A 24737-nucleotide genomic window follows, 5' to 3' on the forward strand; every position below is an offset into this window, starting at 1 on the left:
GGGCATACTCCATAAAGACCCTTTTTAATCAATAATATGAACTATAGCCTCAGCCAACACTGCCAAAGTTAAATATTAAGAACTGGGTTGAACAACTCACAAATACTTTAAACTGTGTATTCATAAGGGAATGGTTCAATTATTTTAAGTGACAGGCACACCCACATAACATCTTCTATTCCCAATTGATTACTTTTCTCTGTTTTTCCTAGAAAATGGGTTTTATCAATGTATAGTGCTTTACTGTTTATAGAGCATTTTATAATATGTGACATAATGTTATCACTTTTTACAATCAAAATTAGCTATGTCTTATATTATCAACCATTGGCATAGGCGGGAACTTAATTATTAGGGGAAAAGGCGAACTTGCATTGTATCTGAGCATATCCCAAAGCTATTCTTGTCACACTGTAATTAATATGTATCAGGAAGCAATTGCGAGATATTTCTGAATTTCAGGTTTTATATGGGATTTTAAGTGTTGATATATTCCTAGCGGCATAAAATATTTTTCCCACTCCTATGATCAGGGAAATCTTCACATCTTACACGTTTGTGAAGATGTTTTTTGCCAAACTTCCTCACAATTCACTCTGCTCGTCTCTGCTTCTATGTTGTTTATGCCATTTAGATTTCTAGTGTCTCTCTTTGGTTTTCCATTCAAATTTGTGGTTAAAATATTTCCCCCCTTAATTTATTTTGTTTCTTATGCCCAAATGATGCCTTACTTTTGGCTTATGCCTTTTCTGTATTGAATGAAAATACACAGGGGTTTCTGCGTATTCTTTTGAGAATCCGGAGAATTTAAAAGAACTGTGTGACAAGGACTAAAAAGCCCCCAAGCTTCTGAATTTCTGAATTTTCGTTTCTGCTGCAGGTGACAGTCTCACCTAGACTGGGGATACATACCCCTCAGCCAACCACTAATGTCCCCACCCCCAGTAGTCGGCTACTCTGAAAATCCTTTCAAGTTAGGAGTGAAGGTGGAGACTTTTTATTTTCAGGCTAAAACTCACACTTGCTCTAAAACATCCTTGCTTTTCCCAGTGGTTTTCTCATAAAGAGTAGGGGCCCTGCTCACCTTGGCCCACCTTTGTACCCAAACCCAGAGGTTCCTCATTCATCTATCCTGTAGTAACCGTGATTTTTCCCACAGTCAAAAATGCCCATCCTTCTAGTTCCTTCCAATGACTTGCTATTTACATAACACATGCTAAAACGTCAGGAGTCCTCCAGATGGAAAACAGTGATAGTTACGCGGCACATACAAGATCCTCCAAGAATGGGTATCTCAATCGTTTTCTCTAGTAAAGAACATGCAATTATTCTGAGTGAAATAACTCAGGAGTAGAAAACCAAACATCGTATGTACTCACTGATGGGAGTACATACGATGGTGGGAGCTAAGCTATGAGGACACAAAGGCGTAAAAATGATACAGTGGATTTTGGGGACTTTGGGGGAAGAGTGGGAGGGGGTAAGGGATAAAAGACAACATATATGGTGCAGCGTATACTGTTCAGGGAATGGGTGCACCAGGATCTCACAAATCACCGCTAAAGAACTTACTCATGTATCCAAATACCATCTGTATCCCAATAACTTACAGAAAAAAAAAATATATATATATATATAAATACAACTGTGTTTACCTAAGTCTTTCTACACCATTTTCCATCATATCACTCATAATGTTTATTTTAAATCGTATCAATTAGAGCAGTATTGTTCCCTTTGAGCTGTGTCTTAATGATGTCTCCTGTCATAGTTTCCTTCTTTGACATTAATGTGCCCCAAAGAAAGACTATTTTTGTGTTTCATTTGTTCAGTCCTGCATTTAATAAACATGCATGGAGACCCTGTTATCCGACAGGCCATGCACTTCGCAAAGTCAAGAGAAGAGGGAGTTGCCAGAGCCTCACTTTTCAGTGAGTCAGCAGGAGGGCGTGCACTTGCACTTGCAGGGAATAATGCAGCTTTATCTGTGAAGTTTCCCGTCATACAAAACTAGTCAGAACTAACTACCATCTGAGCTAAACCTTAAGAGTGCTGGGATTTACATCCTGGTCTGCATCCCTGAGCTGTGTGATACTGCGTAAATGACACAATCCTTCTCTGCCTCAATATTCTCATCTGCAAAATGAGGATAATCCTTGTACAAACCTCCAGGGTTGTTAGTAAAATTACTAATATATGGTAAGCACAATAAGACATGGAATTAATAGAAAGATCTTAAGTCACATGAATACTATTAGTATATACTCCCTAAGGATCAGAAAACTAATGCATCATAAATTATGTGCATACTATTTAGAATTATGTGCTTTAGGATTATGTGCACTAGAATTATGGTCATAGTCATTTAGAATTTCACTACTATTATGAAGCACTGCTCAGAGAAAAAGAAAAAGACTATTAAATTTTGTGGGGCAAAGACAGGGCAGATCTCAGACCAGGGTGGTGGACGGGAAGCCTCACGAGATCAGGAGGCAGAGGGAAGCACTCGGCATCTGCAGGAAGCTGAATGTGGAAGGAGCTGCCCACAGATAATGGACAGGGTCAGAAAGAGGGCAAGACGTCACTGGAGGATTCTGATGGGGGCACGATGGTCACTCTCATCATTGCAGCTCCAAGCATACCAAGGACAAGGCCAAACCATTAGTGTTTCCTACCCTCATCTTTACAATAACTCTGAAAAATAGATATCGTTATATGTACTTTGCAGATTAAAAACAAAACAAAACAAAACAAAAAACAAACAGGGTCCCTGGAGCTAGTAGCCGAAGACAGCACAGCGGGATAAATCACAGGGCTGGGATCCCAACCCACAGTTGGCTGGCTCTTTTCCCCAGGAGCCTCCAGTGATTTAGAAGGCCGCAGACATCATTATGCATCCTCCCACATCTAAAATTACCTGTAAGTCATCAGTGTAGGTATCAAACTACCAGGAAAATACACTTATGGGACTTGGGACAGGAAACTGCCCTTGGATGCCATTTCAGCGCCGTGGTGAAGGACAGCCCCAATTCTGTTTTTAATGTTTCTATTTTAGTTTTTTCATAAACCCCATTTATCAAACGATATTTTTCAAACCACAGTCCACGTGTCTCACGATAGAGATTATGTGGAGTGTATTTTCAGGACAAGTTCCAATCCCATGGATTGAGGGCCATTGCTAACTATGGTTAGATGTTCCCCTAGACTGGTAGTGTCTTATGGGGCTGTCCATTGCAGCTCTAGAGCACGTCGCAGAAAATTCAGGTTAGGAACCTCCCAGACTGCACGTGCACCCCGCCACCTGCACAGCGAAGCCATCCTGCAAAGCCAGTGGCAAGCTTGACTTCAAATGTCACATTGATGTTCCCAACAAAATGTCACACATGCACAGAGTTTACTGAGCCAAATTTCGATCCATTGCAAAAAGAAAATGCTGACGACAGATGAGGAGTCTCTGTTTTCCTATTTAGACTTTTCAATTCTAAAGCAGTGAATACTTTTGGTTCTAAGAGAACAAACCCAGAAAAAGAGACACGTTGATATATGTTTCTATCATGTAAAGTGGCATTAAGTAATGACTAGCTCATTTTGAATCCAGCACTAATAAGTACACTATTTTGATTTTTCATCTAGGTATATAAATATATATCCTACAATATTTGGATTCTTCAATTCAAGTAAGAAAAAACATAGCTAGGGGTTTCATTTGAACAAATTGCCAAGGCTTGTTACTTGTGTTTTATGAAAACAGAATGATTTATTGGTTCAGGATTCAGTGTGTGTGTGTGTGTGTGTGTGTGTGTATTTATTTGTGCGTCTGTCCGTGGGTGAAAGATCATACACACAAAAAACTAGAGGGAACAGAAGAGAAAGAGGAGCAAGAAGGAAGCCAGAAATAAAGAGAAAGTTTGCATCTATGTCCAGAAAATGAATACTTTATTTCAAGCTTTATTGCAGTTCATTATAAGCCTTTAAAAATAGCACTCTGGAATTTGGTGAAGACTTGGGAAAGATGGATTATTCAGCTTCGGGGAAAATCACGGATCTCATAGGGTGGCTCTGACCACATTTTCATTACTGTGCTCATGTTCTTAGCTTTCGAGAGCACTGTGGCTTTTATGTTACTTGGGGGGGACTTGTCATGAAAAATTACACCATAGATCCTGTACTTCTGGAGAAGGTGTGACGGATGCCAGCGGAGCCTTCCTTGCCCCTTCTCACAGTGTGTGGTAAATTAGAAGGTATCTAAGAAGCGCTGATGGGTTATAAATTCAAGTCCCATTTCACGCTTTACAAAATTCCCACATCATGTACAAAGCACATTTGTAGAGAATAAATTATTTTTAAAGCAGGCATAAGTGTTTTCATTTATTAGGGTTACATATTGCATTGTTTTGTTTTCTTTTTCGTAATAGAAAGTAAATGAATGCACATCTACCCTCTTCTCTAGTCTGATGTGCAGGCACACACAAACACACACGGGCATGAACACTCACACACTTTAGAATATAATCACTGCTCAAAAGTCTCCAGCCCAAATGTTTCAAGAGCTAGATACAATGAACACATGATTTTACTTCCTGGATTGCTCTACTATGGAATAATAACAGTTTCACTTTATTTGAAGGGGCACCACCTTCTAGAAGCTCCTTGCCTGGCAGAACTGTTGCACTCACAGAAGCTTGCTAGGTTGACACTAGAATTCTCATTATAGCCTCCAAGAATGAAGTAAGGACTTGATTCAAGAAGTTTGATTTAAAGGCCTGCCTTTAAAATGTTAAAGTGATTTTTCTTCTTCTTTTTTTTTTCTTTTTGAGATGGAGTCTCACCCTGTTGCCCAGGTTGGACAGGGTGAGACAGCATTTTTCAATGCTGAGACTGTACCCTAGGTCTGTCTGAGCATCAAATAATTATTCTTCCCAATTCATTGTGCACTCTTGCTTTGAACATTTCAAATCATTTTGCATAACTCATTTTTTTTTTTTCTAATTCTAGCCTAAAAGTTTCCCTGGCTAACCTCTGACTCCCAGTTAAGTCAGGCCCCACCCACTCCTCTGCTTCTCTTTGCTATCTCAAAGCCCTGTCTTTTTCTCTTCATTATATGAAGACCCCTTCCAAAAATCAAGGATCTCATACGTGGGAGCTACAAGTTCAGATGAACAGGATTTCTCAGGTCATTGGAAGGCACCACCTTAAAATCTCTCCAAGGAGCCCTTTTATTTTAAAGTGCCCTAGGCCCTGTGAGGGTGCAAAGACACCGGATGGAGCTTTATGACTTCCCTCACCCGGCTGAGGGCATCAACATTCTTTCTAGGATCCTTCCCTACGTTTCCAAAAGCTCAGTGAAAACTCTTCGAGGGTGTTCGTTGAGATGTAGATCCCTGAGCACTCAGACACACCCAGACAAACTTTCTAGCCACAGGCCCTGGACGTTTCGGTGTTGAACACGTTTCCAGTTCAAGGTGAAATCTGAAATATCATGGTGTAGCCATGTACAAAGCTGAGCAACTGACTTCCCTAGCTACTAAAAGCAAGATCCTCCTCCTTTCTTTTTCTGCTCCCATGATGAGCAGACCCTTATAAATTATAAGTGTCTTATTCTTTCAACTTTCTCATTATTTATTTTTTTCCAATCTATGCAACATACCAAAATCATAATTTTCCTAAAGCACTGTTTTCCTTATACCATGAGATATAGGGACACAGTGAACATTTTACAAGCATTTAACCATGGAAAATGTATTATGTTTGAGTTTTGCTCAAGGGCCTGCTTTTAAAATGTTAAAGTGATTTCTTTTTTTCTTTTCTTTTTTTTTTTTTAATATGGAGTCTCACCCTGTTGCCCAGGCTGGAATGCAGTGACACGATCTCAGCTCACTGTAATCTCTGTCTCCCAGGTTCAAGCAATTCTCCTGCTTCAGCCTCCCAAGTAGCTGGGATTGCAGATGCATGCCACCATGCCCAGCTAATTTTTGAATTTTTCTGTAGAGGGCATTTCACCATGCTGTTCAGGCTGCTCTTAAGCTTCTGACATCTAATAATCTGCCTGCCTCGGCCTCCCAAAGTGCTGGGATTACAGACGTGAGCCACCACGCCCATCCAAAATGTTAACACGATTTCTATCATCTTGTGAAAACATTGGGATTACTTTCTCCCATCTTTCCGGAATGTGTTTATGCACACAGCGTCTATCCGAGTGCTACGGGAGAAAGCAATCCAGTACATGCACTTCCTACTTTACACACACCGTGCCCACAACAGCAACCAACACTCTTCCTGTGTACACACTTCCCATGCTGAGGCAACACAGAGCCCAGTGTTTCCGTAGCATGTTCTGCGATGACCTCCCTGAGCAATGCTTTCTTTCTCCTCCAAACACCGACAGCATCTTTGCACTTGCATTGCTGATGTGTTGTTGATCACACCATGGCATGATAATGACTAATGGATACCAGGGTTGTCTGTCTCCGTTCCTGGTACAGTGGTAGGTTTCTGACTTTTACTTTCATATTCACCCAGCAAGATAAGTATCTTTCATCTCTTTTTAGAGTCAGGAAACCAAAACTCTGGGAGTTAGACTCTAGCCCAAATGGTGCAGCTATGAAGGGGAGGAACACCGTTTTTAACTCCTCATTTTTCTCACTCCAAGGCCAGTTCTCCTCTGAGAACTGTGAGGGATAAATAGGGCTTTGCTGATAAAAGCAAAATAGAGAGTTCCCAGACTGAGAAAATGGATTGGAAACAGGAAACTGCAAGTTGGAAGGAGCTCACTAGCAGAATAAAGTGCAAAATAGAATGTAAATATTGACAGGACTCAGGCCAGAGCTGTCTCTGCACCATGTCAAGACGCACAGCCTTATCCAAACCCATAGTTGCAGATGTTAATTGATACCCTGCCAAAAAGAAATGGTTCAGGGTCCAATCTGTTTGGCACATTGCAACATCTTCTACCTGATCTCTGAGAGTCACACCGAATGGTCTGACATCAAAAGACTGAGAAATCCACAACAAAGGAAACCGCTCAACTTTTTCACTCTATGTTCTTGAAAAGAGCTCAAAATGATTTCACTTTCAACACACAGCTATTAATAGACTTGGAAACGCTACTGTGCCTAAAAACGTAGGGAAGCTGTTGAAATATTGTGATTTTTTTAATACCCTTTTGATGTCACCTCTTATTCATAGTAATCTGCTGGGCAGCTGGGCTGGTTCCAAAAACTAAATCAGAGTCTCTAAGCAGTGAGACCCTGGTGAGTCTGTGAATCCTAAATCTGAAACTCAATATTGAACCTCGGCTTTCTGGATCATCTCCATCTTGTCCCAGCAGCCCATTATAAATATCACACAGCATTTCAACAAAGACAAGAGAGCTTGCATCAAATTCCAAAATAGCATAACTACTGCGATGTTTTTCAGTTTGGAGGAAAACCTGAAATTATGATGAATAATAATTAGTTACGATTTTAGTTCTGTGTTTGTCAAATCTGTACACCACTCACAAGTACCCTAGCCGCTCACAACTCAGGCTCTGGAGCAGAGAACAGCAGCACCAACCAGAGCCAAACGATTATTAGAAACAGGGAATCTCTGGACTCACTCCGGAACCGCTAGGTCACAGTCTGCATTTTGAAAAGATCTCCGGTGAGTCCTGTGCACATGAAAGCTGGAGAGGAACGTTTAATAGGTAAATACATACTCCAGTCAAAATTCCACTGTTCTCACATTTCATTTTTACCAAGTGATATACAGGATCTAAACCGGGATAGCATTTTGATTTTCATTCACAAAGCTGACGGGCATATACAAAAACAACCCTGAATGTTAAACAATGCTGATTATGGTCAATTATATTTCCAAACAACAAGCAAGGGTCACCATTTAGGTCCTAATTTTTCTTTTGAAGTGATATTATTACTGTTGTTATTGTCACACAATTCATAACCAAAGTAAGATCAAAGTTTTAAAAGTCGAGTGGAGAAGTAACAGTTTTTATAACTCAAAAAAGTTGAAGGTTATTTGCTGAGCACAGACTTTTAGAACTAGATATAGGTTAAAAACCATTTTTCAAAACACTTTCTATTTCAAAAGGTTTTTTTTTTTTTTTTTTTTTTTTCACGGTAGGGCAGAAATCTGAACTCTCTATGGCACTGCTTCTTACAGCAGTAAACGTGCAGCTAGTTATAGAAATTGCTGTGTGGGGTGGGCATTGTGCTAAGGGTTTTCCAAGTGTCTGCTCATTTGCTCTAGTTAGCAGCTCTCCGAGGGATGTGGCGATCACTTCCATTTCACAGATAGCGATCTGGACTTCCAGCGCAAACCTGCTCTAGGTCATCAAGCTCAGAAGTCATAAACCCAAGACTAGAGCCCAAGTCTCATTCAAACCGAGGTCTGAATCAGTCATCTTGGCTTAGCAACTATGCCTCTATGGCCTGATCATGGAAAGGTAACGAAAAAATGAAAGAGGGCATTGCCCATCGCTCTCCAAGATAGGTAAGAGTGGCTCCTTAGCCTGCTGGAACCAGTTGTGGTAACAGAGACAGAAAACCTGGTTTCTCTTCTAGCCAACTAATAGCACTCCTCAGAGTAGGATAAAGGACACGATCTATTTATGATGCAGTTCTTTTTTTCCCCAAACGATAAAGGGATTGTGTTCAGAGATTTCACAGGTGCCATCTATTTAAAATTTATGATTCAAAAAAAAAAATCAAAGCCTTTATGATATATATCTTTATTAAGAAATGATACTGTGATTCTCTAAAGAGATTTGAATCAGAAGAACTTAGGCACTTGTATTTATTAAAGTCAAAGGTGGGAAACGTTAATGTTCTAGGCCAGTGCTCATTTAAAGGACATATTAAGCTTGGACAGCATGTGCCAACAGGAAGGAACCCAAGCCATAGAATGTCACATTTGTTGGAGGAGTATTGGATTGCACAAAATTACCTTACTCTCCTAACCAGTCCTCCATGAAATTGTGCAAACTTTCAGAAGAAAGAGAAAAATTAGATATTCATGGCTTTGAGAGAAACTCTAAATGAAAATATCAAAATGTACAATTGGAACATGAGGATGTGTCAATTGGTTGATTTGAGGAATAAATGAGAGTTAAGCAGCATTATTTGAGAATGACTAAAATGGAGCGGGCACAACGGCCCTTTAGAAGGCAGTGTGTTTTTAAACGAAAAATTTATTTAACAGTGTTAATGTAGTTTTACTTTTTTATTGTTTCCAGGATTAAGGGCCACATACAAAAAGAAGGAAGTGTTATTATAAAAAACAGGTATTTCATAGTTGGTGAAATAAATTTTAATCCATAAAAGAATTTTTTTTCATTGCCTACAGCTTAAATAATTTATAGGAAATGTATTTTTCAATAAAATGAGGTTAATTTGGAGAAATGTGATATGAGAGAAGTATTACACCAGAGCTGTAGAGTTCATCTCTGCCCTGAGAATGGTAAGGATGGAGACCAGGAATTCTCTCCTGGGATAACAATTTTTCCTACTGCTCCCATCTTTAGAGACCAGGGATGTTTTCTTCTTCTCTGTTTCCCCTCAGTCGGGACAATTTTATGGAATCTTGGGGTAAAATATTACATTTTGCCCATACCATTCAATAAATTAGAAAAATGTCCCATATTTCAAATATGTATTCTTTGAAATCGTTTTTTTTTTAACTTTATTGAAATTCTGGTATTTACTTAACCCAAATTAAAGGATTGCTCTAGAATGCTATTTCTAGAATTTGTGAAGAAATCTGAAAGTTGGGCTTAATTCTAGGAAATAAGACAGTCAATGGCTTCTCCGAGTTGCAGGGGCACCTGCTGGTGAGTCCATCCCTTTCATGAGGAAGGAGAGGGGAGGGCAGCAAATAATTCCTAGGGTATATGCTCCTGGCAGCGAATCAGAGAGTGCAGCTGCCCCTTCATGGAGAGCCACCTTCTTTGCTCCTGCAGGTTAATTCCAACATGAAAGACCCTTCTTTCAGTGCCTGCTAGAGATGGTGCTTTTCAGAAAGACAGGAGGGAAAATGTGTGTCGCAGAACCACACCTGACTGAAACCTCTAAAACACAGTCTGCCTCCTTCACTCCACTTGCGGGGTTGCAGCATTTTTTTCCCAGCAATTCCTTCACTGCCCAGTGAAGGAATTAAACCATCCTTGGCCACCAGCTGAGAGAAAAGGTGGAGACTGGAAATTGGCCCCACAGGAGACATTGTGGAGAGGGTGCCTAATCCACCCAGGTGAAAATAAAAATATCTGGGATAAGGCATGTGAAAGAAAGCCACAAACCATGTTAGAAATTCTCCATACAGTAGAATTAGCTGGTATTGAAAAAAATTCACATTATTTGCCTATTGAGTTTCAGGGTGGAGGTAGGTACCTAGGTTTTGGGGTAACGTGGGATGGCCAGGTTTCTCCACCTGCCTAGGACTTCAGTGGGCCACAGTTGCATATACAACTCTGATTAGTCACGTCTTTATGCAATAGTTCATGGTGGCATCAGCCTGTCATCCAGGTGTCCTCTTAGAAGCCTGATAATATCCATCATTATGTTATACCCCGAAACATGCTTAACAAGCAAGTATGCTAAGGTGATGACATTACTGTCTAGTTAATAACGCTGGAAAGAAACATGGAAGAGTAGCCGGTGGTGACACCACCACACAGTAACAGAGCTGAGTAGAAATTAGAAGTGGTGGGGCACTTTCTTTGTATGCACTGAAGCGGAAGTTGCTGAAGAAATTCTAGGATGATAGTGGAGTGCCCACACACTGCTTTCATCTTCCTGTTTTAAAGTTAGCAAAGAAATGTGATCTCAACTCTTTTAAAAAGAGGAAGAAATATACCTTGGGACTGTGTCTGTTCAAGTCTCCACTCTGCCTCTTTGCTTGCTGGATGGTTGAATATTTAACTTTTTTGAAGCCTATTTTTCTCATCTATAAAATGGGAATACTAGTATCTCCAAGTAGCATTAGCAACTATTGTTTACATTTTTCTGTTATATAACCAATACTAGTAATTATTAGTAGTAAATGGTTTTTTTAGGAAAAATACACTATTGAAAAAACATAGAAATGGCATTTTAAATAAAAGAGGGGTTTATGAATACAGCTACAATATCATGCTAATTATGTCTTTAGACCTTCAGCTGGTATGTAGAGGTTCAAGTAAAGGAGAAATGTGTACATATATACATATATACATGTGTCTGTATGTACATATATTATATAGTTTTATTGTTAGATATATGTAAATATATTTATAAATCTTCATAATATTTACTTCCTCTTTATGCTATACTTGTTTCCATAAAAAAGTGTTCAGGTGCAAACCTTACAACAGGTTTGTGAAATAAAATTACTGAATCCAAATTTAAGATAGAAAATATGGGACTGGCTGTTGTGGCTCATGACTGTAATCCCAGCACTTTGGGAGGCCAAGGCAGGAGAATTACTTGAGTCCAGGATTTTGAAACCAGCCTGGGCAACATAGCAAGTCCCTGTGTCTACAAAAAATTTAAAAAATTAGCCAGGGTTCTGCACCTGTAGTCCCAAATACAAGAGATGCTAAGGTGGGAGGATGGCTTGAGTCCAGGAGTTTGAGGCTGAAGTGAGCTATGATAGCACCACTGTACTCCAGACTGGAAGACAGAAGGAGATCCAGTCTTAATATAAAAAAAATCATAAAGGAAAACACAAAAAACAAATCTGCCCATTTCAATTGGTGGCATTGGAGCACTGCTGCATGGTCTCCTCCATATTCATAAATGATGTCATTGCTTTTCCAAAACCATTTTTCTCCCAAAAGATGGAACTGTTAGCATGGGATAGGTCAAGTTCATAGAAACAAAGAAAGATGGAAACAGCCACAGTTGCCAAATGCTCTGTGGGTCCCCAGCTGGAGCCCTGGACCAGAAAAGACATCAGTACAACAGCCAGAGGAAATCAAACAGAGTCTAAAAGTGAGTTAGTGGCATGGTGGCTTCATGAATTTCTTGGTGCCAATAATTACACTACGGTTATGTAAGATGTTCACATGAGGGAAGCTAGGTTTACACTATGGTTATGTAAGATGTTCACACGAGGGAAGCTAGGTTTACACTATGGTTATGTAAGATGTTCACACGAGGGAAGCTAGGTTTACACTACGGTTATGTAAGATGTTCACACGAGGGAAGCTAGGTTTAGGATATACAGCAACTCTCTGTGTTCTGCAAATTTTCTGTAAAATGAATTCAAAATAGTTAATAATAATATGAGGCGGGAGAAGATGATGCCACCTTCCTTTAATTTTGGGGCGGGTGAGAGAAGGATTGGTTTCAGGGAGTCTGTTACTCAGCGTCTTCCTCTATAATTCTCCCTTGTTAGAAATTAAATAGACACCAAGTCAATTATCAATTAAGTGACAAGTTGAGTAAACACTGGAGGCGTTAACTGACCCTTCAAGGGTTCTCTGAGGCTCACTCAGCTTTCCCCATTTCTCTGAAGTTTTGTTATAATTTCAGCCAATCACTGATTAGATTGATCTAATAGTAAAATTGTGCTGGGTTAATGGGAACAAAATAAACTAAGGCTACAAAACTGTCACCCAGAGTTTCCCTTGTAAACCTGCCTACACCAGGTAGGCAAAAGGGTCAAGGTATGCTGGTTCATGAAAAATACAGCTTACACCTTAAAAAATCATAAAGTAACAGATATTTCTCTTGAAGTAAAAAGGCAGCCCTAATCCAAAGCAGAAGAAATGTTCTTGCATTTATTATGGCTGACGTTTTCCCGGGAGGGAGATCACATAACCTGTTTGTTTCACTTGCATTATTTCTGTAGTGTTCTTCCAGGTACTCTGCACGCCCCTCTAAGCATTATGATAATGGGATCAATAATACACGGGCAGTAGGGGATTTCCACGTGGAGGCATGCAGCTGAACAAATGCACCAGGGATGCAAACACACGCTAACATAAAGACAGGGATGGGTTCACTGGTTGAGCCTGGCAGGGAGGAAGCCAGGATGGAGCCAACTGGGCAGCTGTGGACAGTCTGGGAAGGGACGCTGAGGCTTCCAGGCTCTGTCTCAGGGAGCTGAGGCTCAGTCATGGAAGTTAAGAAATTGGTGCATTTAAATTTGTGTTGGAACACATTTTCAATGCATTTATTTTTATTTTCTTTTTCCTTACCTTCTCTGTCTTCTACACACTCCCTGTGACAGAAGGGGATGGACACCTGGTTCTTTCGTTACATAAGTTCATATTTTCAACAGAGTAAATGTTCCCTCAGTGTTCCCAGCCAAGATTCTATAACCTTAATCCCATTAACCATCATGTCTTAATTTAGAAACCACAGAGGGAGAGCTCAGAAATGAAATCAATTTTCTTTCTTCTTGATATTATTAGAAGTACAAGTTACAGGCTACAACCTCAAATCTCTTCAGGAAAAAAAAAAAAAAAAAAAAAAAACTTGGGTAGTTTTACCACTACACATTTCCTTTCTAATTGCAAGAAAAATAATGACTAGACCATGCTATAAAGTGAACTAGAAATGGTAACTCTCTATTAAAGTAAGGGATTGATAAGAAGCCAACCTGCATAAAATGAGAATCTGACTAGTGTAAAAAAAAAAAAGTCAGTTTCATCTAATGTACATACAGCCTATGAAGCTTAAATTACTAACCCACCATATGCTTAATATACAGATAATTTTGGCACATGACATCATCCCCTATACTGAGACTGCCTCCACCGCTGCCATGGCAACCCTGACTTAAAACATAGCCGAGCAGGTAATTTCACTCCAAATTAAATGAACATAAGGCTAATCCTATTATTGTTCTTAACAATTTTCCAAGTAGCTTCTTCTTAGAGTGCCCTTGCTTACGTCCTTTTTAAAAAATAGATTATTGGAAAATCATATGTGTATCTGCCCTCACTCCACTCACAGTCACTCACACCACCCTCCTGGCTCTGTGGAATGATCTGTGCTTGGGAAGAAGTAGCACCACCCACAATGCTCCCCATCCCTGTCCATGCAATTTGGGAATGGGGAAACCTTTTAAATATACCCATTTGAATCATTAAATATTTCAGAGACTGTCAATGTAAAATTACTCTAAAGTAATAATCTTTTTAAGATAAATCATATTATGCATTTGTATAGGCCTTAAAAAGGTACTTCAAATTACTCTGTTTTCTGTTTTAAATGTGCTCCTGTAGCTTTCCATAGTTATTTAGGAGAACCATCTTTTGCTTTTCAGCCTCCACTGAAGATTCATTGAAAGCTGAGAGTTCCACTTAAACGCAGTCCTTATGGCTGTGTCAAGATACTTCTTTTGACTATTATGATAAACATTAAATGTCACACACACACGCACAAAACACTCTGTTGACCCAGCACATATGCTAAATTGCTCTTCCATCTCCACCACAACAGTTACCTGTTCAAGGCTTTATGATCCAGCCTGCAGGCCTGAAACAGAGAAACTGTACTTCTCTGACAGGGCACTGAAGCTCAGACCTGGACTACACTGACTGGGGGGCTATACACAGAGAAAAGAAAATGTCCTGGAGTCAGAGACCTTGAACCTGAGCTCTGCCAAGGGTTCTATCAGCTTTGCCATCTCCTGTCCTCTGCACATCTCAATTTTATTTTTAAATCTACAATAATAGATAAACGGATAATAGTAGATAATCGTAAGAATAATGACTCCACAGGGCTTTTGCACCAAGCAAACAGGACAATATAAATCATCCTAAAAATACAAGTATAAATACAACTCTATCCCTGGCTAATCATGGCTATTTGAAGACAGCAGCTAAGCTAAGAGGCAACAGTTTATCAGACACAAAGGCACACAGTGTCATAGTTCCCACTGAGAAATTTCCCACCAACTTCCCTAGCAAACACCCAGAGAGATTCCAGTGATGTAGAAGATGTCTTCCAGCCTGGATCCAGGCACCAAGAAGATAGGGATAGTCTCTCTGGCTAGCTGTGCTGATATTCTCTCTATGACAAAGATGATCAATTGTTGCCATAAAGTGCTACAGTGGTCCCGTCAACTTTTCAGACAGAACACGCTTCTCATCACACTCATGATCTGTACTTTCTGACATAAACTAAGTTTGTTTGGCAAAAGCTGCCACTGATCATAGGTTCTGGAATCACTAACAAACCAGCCTCACTTGCTTCTACCTCTCTCCCTACCTGACATCTTACCAGCAAGGCATGCAGTCAATGCCCAATACCTCTAGACTTTCCTAAAAATAAGACCTTCAACAGTAAGCATATGAACTCTGAGAATCAGTCCCTGTGCATTTTATACTTCAGTGATTTTCTGAGAATCAGTCCCTGTGTATTTTATACTTCAGTGATTTTCTGAAAACCACAATAATGTAATTTTAAAGCTAGAAAGAGGTTAGATCACTTGAATATCTTTAAATGATTAGCAGAGAATAGGCACTAAAGAGATATTTAATAAATTCATTTTTAAGATTTCTTTTTTAGCATACCCTCTCTTTTCACAAATAGACTTGTCTAAAGTTGTAAAGATTGCTTTTGGCAGAACCTGTGGTAGAATTTAGGTTACCCAGCTCTCAGCTCAGCTTTTGTTTCCATGAACTCCAATGTTAGACATAGTGAGATAGATAATAATTTAAACAAATTCCTGAGTGTTTAAAGTTAAAATTGTACAACATACATTAAGCAGACGGGTCCTGGCTAATCTAAAAGTTTGTTCAGCATGAACAAAATTGAAAACAAAGAAAATCTAGGTAGAATTTGCTTAGTTTCTTCCTCCCTCCTATTTGGAATAACATATAACACAAACACAAAAAAATCAACCAGGAAAGGACCTCTCCATGAATAGGAATCCTCTGCATTGAGCCTTGTGCTTTGGAAAACAAAGTGCAATTCAATTCAGTTCCAATAATTGGTTTAAACCAGGTGGTCCTATTTACAATACATTTCATGTTTGACACGTTTGTCCTTTAGCCTTCGTACTGAAATGCAAACTGCAACCTGCGGACCTGTTCACAATCACTCGTTCCATATTCCCATCTTCCTACTCATAAATGGCCAACATTTCCTCAGTGTCTACCTGAGTCTCAATATACCTGTTCCTGTTCTGTCATATTTCAAGATCTAAAACAGATAACTGAAGCAGTTTTAATGTGTTCAGAATTTAAATAACAAAAATAACAACACAATTTAACACGCAACAAACGACTTAATTCGAGACAGAAATTAAGCCTTTGAACATCTGTGCTTTTAAGTCTCTCCAATTGCACTTATGGACGCAAACAAGACTGTTCTGGCAATCGCGACCATCACCCCTAAACAGGCAGTACTTCCTTAGATCTTGTTCTCCTTTGTCTCTACCAGAGCACACACCAGAGAACGGACCATCCTGTGGTTAATTCTGCACAGATATTGGACGAGGATGCGTGTTAAGTTGTTTTGCCTTTGAGGATCTTGTAGCCACAGGCACTTCCCATAGGTGGCTGCAGGATGTGGTACAGTCTTCAAGAAGAAAAAGAAATGCACAATCATGTATCTGAAGCAGTCTGTCAACGCTCGGTAACGTGAGATAAAAGAGAATACACAATCTAAAAATCTTGGTTCACAGCGAAACAGCTCCAGACCAAAGCCAAAACTAACTTGCTTTACTTCGTTGCTTTAAAAGAGTCCAAAAATGAGAGCACTCTAAGCTCAAGCACAGATAACTTCCCAAGCTCCAAACACCAACACACAGACATCTTAGAAACTTTGAAATGAGTCACAGTAAAGGCAACTTTTTCAGAGCCGAAAGAGCAAAGTAAAAAAAGGAACACTCATGCTTGCCCATGAACGTCCACAGACAAGCAATTCTTGAAGCCCGTTGGGGGAAAAACCGGGAAAACACAGCTGTATCCTTTGTAGCATCTCTTCCCGGGACTTACCATATGGATGGAGCTTCCGTGCCACTGATCTCTAAGAAATCGTATCCTTCTTCCAGCTGAAAGTCAGTGAAGACCAGAGCAATGGTGTCCCCGGGCTCAGCCAGAATGGTCCAGGTGCAGTCTGCGTTGTTCTCGTACTCTGAAGGGAAGTGCGGGCTGGAGATGGAGCTGCTGGTCCCACGTAAGGTTCCTCCGCAGGCTCCCTCAGCTGCAGGGACAGAAGCAGAAGGAAAGCATCACATTTCAGGATGGTTTTCGTACACGAGTGTGTCCACAAAGTGTCACTTCTTGATCAGCGACACATATTTTCTGAACCCAAAATTGAGACACTCAATCTGAAAAAGAATCTTTTGGTATGTTAATGAGTTCTATGAAAAGGCTGACTAAAGTCTAAAATTTAAATTGTATTATTAATTGAATGGCCATTGTGGGAAAGCTGGAAATGGTGGCTTTTCTAAAATGTGGAAAGTGTAGTTGCCATGTACCTGACATTGATAGGCAGCCTAACACAACTTTCAAAGATTTTCTCTGAAACCTGGAAGATGACAGATACTATGGAACCTGGAAGATACAGACATTTTGAGGCTTAAAAACATGTGGGCATTTATTATTAATTCATGGATACCTGGCTTTGAGAATACTGTGCTCTTAAAAGAAATGGTTGCCCTAATTTTATTTTCTATAAATTTGAGATTTGGGTTTTGAATTTTCAGATAGTTATTGAGTAACATAACAAAGGCACATCACCTCATAAAAAGGTTCTGAGTAGAAAATAGTTGCATGAAACTTAAAATGGAGTATCTTAGAAAAGTGAGACGTGAAAGGCCAGTAAAGATAAAAGTGCATTTAATATACAAACTAACATTTAAAAAATTATTGGTTAAAAGATAAATAGAACTTGGAAAGTTTGCTATAAAAAAGTTTCCTGTTACATTTATATTATCTATTACAAAACACCATGTACATATTAACCTATATACATAGTTTATATATACATATATAGTTTATATATAACATATAAACTACATTATCATATAGTTTATATACTATATATAGCCATATTATACATATAAACAATATATATGAGAGAAGTATTTTAAAGTAACTTTTAAAGCATGTTTTTAAAAATAACTTGTTTTAAAGCGTGTTTTTAAAAATTTCTTCCTTCCCGCATTTCTTTCTTCCTTTTCTTCTTTTTCTTTCTTTCCTCAAATACTTCCTTTGCAGAATGTATATTTAACAGTCATTGATTCTGACACGGCAGTGTGGATGCTATTTAAAAGTCAGCCTGTTACCAAGATGGGGGGAGCTGGCCATAAGCAGAGCTTGTGTGACTGGCCTGGGCTCTCACAAAGTGCATATCTTCGACCCTACCCACCCTCTCTCCACCAAAATTACAGCAAAGTGGGAGGAACTGACCTCCTTTTATTAACTCCTCCCAAGTTGCAAGTTCCAAAATTTCTTTCGTCTTTCCGCGATGTTCATTTTTTTTTTGGCAGGATCTAAGTCTCACAAAAAATGTCGAAATAGAACCCACCTTGTGGGCAACAGTAGGAGGGTGATATGGGTCCCTTCAAATTAGCTGCCTTCAGTTTACTCAGAAGAATGCCAGGGGCAAAGGGGTAGTTGAGAGCACACTGTTTTTGTTCCCAGAGTTTGGAGTATTGCATTTTCCATCCTTCTTACAGGATGCCAGGCTGGTCTACACACTAGTCATTCTCATGCTGTTTATGTCAACTAAAGCTAATGGCTTTAGAGTGGATGTCTTCGAGAGGTACAGTTGGAGGAAAATTGCTACCTTCAAATATCAGTGAAATCAAGACTAGAGGAGGGATAGGTTTTCTCGTGTTTTAACAGTTGGTCAGTTCCATCCAAAGCACGTGACACTGTGGAAAGGGCTGCCCATATTTTGTAGGACATCTCAGGACACTCATTTTTGAGACCCCAAATTTATTTTAAAATTAATAAAGTGTGGGGATTATAAAAATTATGCTATCGTGATATTGTTTTCTTTTAAAAGTGTAAAACTGAACACAAATAAAAATAACTGTGTATACACTGCTATTTGAAAACTGTGAAAATAGTTCCTGTGGCCATGACTAAATGTCTTTCCCGCCCCCTACTCTCCGTGGGCACCTTTGTGCAAGCACACACACATCCCCGATCATCTGAGAACCAGCTCCACAACTGCCCAGCTCGCCACAGTTTTTATGACACTCTTGGGAACAGCTACTAGGAATGTGATCATAATATACATTTCCCTATTGAAACTATATTTTTGAAAATAGAGATAAAAATCAGTACTGTATAAAAATAAGAGGAAGCACATATTCCAGCCACGAGGAAAAATATAGTGGCCACTACTGAGATTCAGACACTGTGCAGAATTCAGCTCTGAGCCACTTGGGTTGGGATAATGGTGAATCAGGTTAACAACTAAAAGTGAGACATACTCTATGTTGTTTTTCTTTAAACCCAAATATAAACATCCCCTTCATAAAGGGATGAGGTAAACAAGATCACTAGAGACAGACACTTTTATAATTGATTAAATAACTCGATATAAACATATCACACACATAAATACGTATTTCCAAATTGTTTTTCATGTATAAATATATAATTTTATTTAATATGTAGATATTTTCTCTGAATTCATTATATACAAAAGTTAATTCATCTCAATGTAGAAACAGATGCAAAACAAAAGAGTTCTAATACCTTTATTACATAAAAAGATAAAATATCATAGATGTGTGGAATTAAAAGTTATCAAAGTCCAAGTTACCAAAATGATATGGTTGAAAGATTAATGAAATGTGTTAACTGAAATCCAATTGCTGAAATTGCATACATTCTTAATAATTCACCTTGTTGGCCAACAATCACCCTTTTCAAAGTTTTAGAGCGGGAAAAAAAAAAAAAAGGGAACTGACATCCAATGATTACGAATTTTTGTCATGGCAACCTATGAGCTGAAGCATTGTCTATTCTTGAAAAAGCTTTGAAATAGTTTTATTTATGTGCATGGCATAGAATAAACACAGAATACAAGTGTATAGAAGCAGCAGCTTCACTGGATTCTTCTGGGAAAACATCTCAGTAACCTCGACCAGAGGTGAACGTAAACCTATGTGACAAGAGTGTTTACAGGCAGTCAACACAAACAGGGACACCAGCCACAGCTCCAGGACCCAGTCCTGGGCCCCACCCTGCAGCCATTAGCCCCCTGGTTTCTCCACTGCTGGAAGCTCCAACGACGTGTAGGAGGTGCCTCGGGAGTGTGTAGGGCTTCGGGGAGCGGATATGTGTTCACTGGTACAAGAGTGTTCTTTGTTATTTTAACAGCTGACAGAGCTGTGCTGGTGCCCACCCCCGAGTACCAGCGCTGATCACATGGGCGTACCTCACCGGCATGCAGGTTCCTTCTACTTAAAATGGCGGCCGGGCGCGGTGACTGACGCCTGGAATCCCAGCACTTTGGGAGGCCGAGGCGGGTGGATCACGAGGTCAGGAGATCGAGACCATCCTGGCTAACACGGTGAAATCCCGTCTCTACTAAAAATACAAAAACTAGCCGGGCGCAGTGGCGGCGCCTGTGGTCCCAGCTACTCGGGAGGCTGAGGCAGGAGAATGGCGGGAACCCGGGGGGCGGAGCTTGCAGTGAGCTGAGATCGCGCCACTGCACTCCAGCCTGGGGGACAGCGAGACTCCGTCTCGAAAAAGAAAAAGAAAAAAAAAACGCAGTGGTTGAGCTGGATAAACTCCAATGTTAGGCCCGTGTCTAATATTTGGATCCCCTGAGTCTGAGATCTTAGACACTTAGTATCTACATTTTCCTAGAACTTCCCTTGATGAACGGGTGGATCAGGGAGACCCACACTTCATCGGGCATCTACTGCAGCAGACAGGCGGTGAAATTTAAGGGTAACTTTGTTGGGAAAGGAGTAGGTGACATGAAGAAGGCAAAATAGAAAAGTCAAATAAAATGAAGAAAAAAACAAGGTAGCAGAGAGGAAAAAAAAAAAAAAAATCCCAAACCTGCAATCACTATTGCATTTCTTCAGTAAACACGTTAATGCCCATAGAATATTTCAGAATGAGTTACAGTTAGAATCCCACCAGAGTAATATAGGCAAGATGTATTAGAATTCTTTGTATAGCACTCCACATAAAATACTGTAGAATATTAAGATAATCTGATTGATAACTTGAGTATTATATATATAAGACAAACAAACTTAATGCTACTCATTGGATAAAATGCTTAAATCACAGAAAATCTTTAATACAGAATGAGACAAAATTAGTGTTGGTGCGTGTGTGTGTGCACGTGTGTGTGCGTGTGTTTGTATGTGTGTTTGTTTGAAAGCACCTGCTAAAGTGCTGTAAATTTCTCTAACAAAACTTTTTAACTCTTAATTTCTTCACTATTTTTGGAAGGGGCTTTATTTTCTAAACAGCAATATTTTAAACATAATAGCATTTGAAGAAGGGCTACATAACTATTATCTTTGATGAGCAAAACGTTTTTAAAAATAAATCAATTTGTTTCACTTTCAGATTTATGCAGCTCTACATGTTGACCCATTTTTATAAATAATGCAACAGAGGAAACAGCTTTCAAAGCCCATGTCAACTGAGAAAAATTAATTACTTAATTTTTGATATAATATTTAGTCGTGAATTTATCTTCCAGTTTGGCTGCTAAAGATATTAAATTGCTCCAACATATCACTAAAAGATAAAGGCTTTGCTGAAAGAAATGGGAACCATTATCCTTATAGTGTGGAGTGTTATAAGGACCCAATATGATTAAATGTACATCATAAATGATGAGTGAAGAGACATTATTAAAGTATATTGGAATAACTGAATAGAAATTTTTTAAATATCAACTTAAAAATTCTCTCACACAAAATACCTGCTACACAAATTAAAATGTTTGAATGTATTAAATAATGGGTAACTTGTCACATTAAGATACAATATATGGTCTCAAATTAAGCACTATCTCAACTAAACAGAAATTGTGAAAGTTACTGAAGCAAAAATAACTTTATAAGTAAACCAATCTACCTGTTTATTTTTTTCAAAATAAATGTATACAAATAAAAACAACACAATAAAAAATATTTGCAACAACATAGCAGGGGAATATTATTTACACTTACTTGATTTGTATTTTTAAAAACAAGATACATGCCGGGCGCCTGTAGTCCCAGCACTGTGGGAGGCCAAAGCGGGCGGATCACGAGGTCAGGAGATCAAGACCATCCTGGCTAACACAGTGAAACCCCATCTCTACTAAAAACACAAAAAATTAGCCGGGCGCGATGGCGGCGCCTGTAGTCCCAGCTACTCAGTTACTCGGGAGGCTGAGGCAAGAGAACCGCGTGAACCCGGGAGGCGGAGCTTGCAGCGAGCTGAGACAGCGCCACTGCACTCCAGCCTGGGCGACAGAGCGAGACTCCGTCTCAATAAATAGATGATTGATTGATTGATAGATAGATAGATAGAGATAGATACAAACAGATACATGGAAAAAAAGGATTTTAAATGGCAATTTAAATAAGAGTGAATTCCAAAATAAATTTAAAAACAAACACAGGTGAAGTTTCAACCTTTCTTATTATGATAGGCATTCAAACAATACTGAAATACCATCTAATATAAATATACATTAAAAAGATAAATTTTGAAAATATATAAATATCAAGAGTAAAATTGATATAGTTGTATGTTCCTAATATCAACATGCATTAATATAGTGCTTCAGGCAATTTACCAACACACACGAGTGACAACGAGAGGGCTCATATTCCCTGGCAAGTTACCCAATTTGGGGTCTGATGTTTATTGAGTATACTTTAAGTGTCTGATACTCTATACCAAGGTCATTATGTGAACTATTTTGTTTAATCACATCCAAAATGTGTGATGAAATGTTTGTTTTTGTTCCTATTTCACAGCTACCAAAAGAGGGTTTTTTTTCAGTTTTTTAGAAAACAAAAAAAAAATCATCAACTGGGAAACATTTGGAGACTCAGAAAAAATATGATAAACTAAATAAAATTAAAATTAATCAGCATAAATACTCTACTGTAAAAGAGAAGAAAGGGTATAATGTCTGCTCTGTGAAAAAGCAGAACAAATTGATCTACATTAAGGTGTATACATATGTATATTTCAACTTAAGTAAAAAGACTAAGAAATATAAACATTTTAATATAATTGTGGTATTATAGTAATATAATTCTTATGAGGGGTTTAAAAACTCCTTCAATGTTTTGTCAAGAAATAGTTTAACATCTAGAAAACATCCCAATAACATTCATGAATAATGAATGAAACCTTTGAATTCTTAATCATTGTAGATGTAGAACTTTATAATGTGTTTCTGAGAGAGTATATCCACAAACCATATATTTGTTGTTTTTGTTTCAAAATAAATTCTGCCATGAATCTTTTTTTTTTTTAAAGGAAAGCCTATTTTATAGTAAAAAAAAAATTGCCTAATTTTTAAAATTATATATCTGGATTTTTGTGTTATATTTAGTAACAAGAAAAACATAAAAATGAAGTAGTATTTATAGCAACATATAATTTGCTATTATAAAGAAAACATATTTATTTGGGATTTTCCTTCTTTCCTTCAGTTTACCATTCTACAATATATTTTAGATTTCAATAAATTTGTGCATTAAGTAGTTACTTCCTTGTTTTTTTGTTTCCTCAATTTTTTATTAACAGATGTAGATATATTGTTTTCTATACCATATAGGTGACCTAGACATTCTATGATTACCTATTATTTAACATAGCATGATTTTAAGATTTTTGTTGTATTAAAAATATTCAGCTGGTTAGGTTACAAAGTTGACCTGGATGAGATTGGTGACTATTATTCTAAGTGAAGTAACTCAGGAATGGAAAACCAAACACCATATGTTGTCACTGATATGTGGGAGCTAAGCTATGAGGATGCAAAGGCATAAGAATGATGTAATAGACTTTGGGAACTTGAGGGGAAGAGTGGGAGGGGGTGAGGGATAAAAGACAACATATATGGTGCAGTGTATACTGCTCAGGTGGTGGATGCACCAGCATTTCACAAATCACCACTAAAGAACTTACTTATGTAACCAAATACCCCCTACACCCCAATAACTTACAGAAAATAAAATAAAATAATAAAAAAAGTTTCAAACCTATAGACATTCATTGTAATTGCAGAAAACATAATGTAGGGGCAGGTCTGACTCCCTGAATAGAGACATGTGGCCGGGTGGTCACACCCTCTGCAACCAGTTAGATACAGACAAAGTGCTTTGCAGGGCCATTGTCTCAACGTGGTGGCTGACAACGAACACTTAATTATCTCCAGTTTCAAATCGTATGGTGAGACACTCGCTTTTCCCAACGAATTGGCTCATTCTTTGATTATTTTCTGAATTGTTTTGTATTGTGTAAGGACATTCCACATGGGATTATAAGGTTTGCAGTCATGAATTCACTCGCAATTGAGAGAACATACGGCGTCTCCCATGGATACCATGTTTGGTGCTTTATTTCCACTTCAAACAACAGAAGAACTTTCAGCACTCCCTCATTTCATTTGTTCCCGCTAAATATTTGGAAGTGAGTTATTGTATACAAGCAAACATTAACATGAGAATGAACAGTGCCAAAATCTCACTTGCACTTTGCGTTAACAGACCCAGGACTGCTAGCATAAGCACGGTCTCTTAATTCCCTGGTCCCCATGAACAGGAGCCAGCTGCCAAAATCACTGGGAATTGGCTTAGAA

At 38.7% G+C, this 24737-nt stretch overlaps 1 protein-coding gene across 2 annotated transcripts in view; it reads right to left on the reverse strand.

Moving 5' to 3' along the window:
* CSMD1 (CUB and Sushi multiple domains 1) overlaps positions 1 to 24737 on the reverse strand; it is a 1948922-nt gene that overhangs the window by 1022064 nt on the left and 902121 nt on the right. For both annotated transcript variants that reach the window (XM_073017922.1, XM_007961594.3), the window contains exon 5: positions 16928 to 17135. In XM_073017922.1, the coding sequence (XP_072874023.1) occupies positions 16928 to 17135 (208 nt within the window). The remainder of the gene's footprint in view (positions 1 to 16927; positions 17136 to 24737) is intronic.

Source organism: Chlorocebus sabaeus, chromosome 8 (genome assembly GCF_047675955.1).
Source record: "Chlorocebus sabaeus isolate Y175 chromosome 8, mChlSab1.0.hap1, whole genome shotgun sequence".
Classification (NCBI taxonomy): domain Eukaryota; kingdom Metazoa; phylum Chordata; class Mammalia; order Primates; family Cercopithecidae; genus Chlorocebus; species Chlorocebus sabaeus.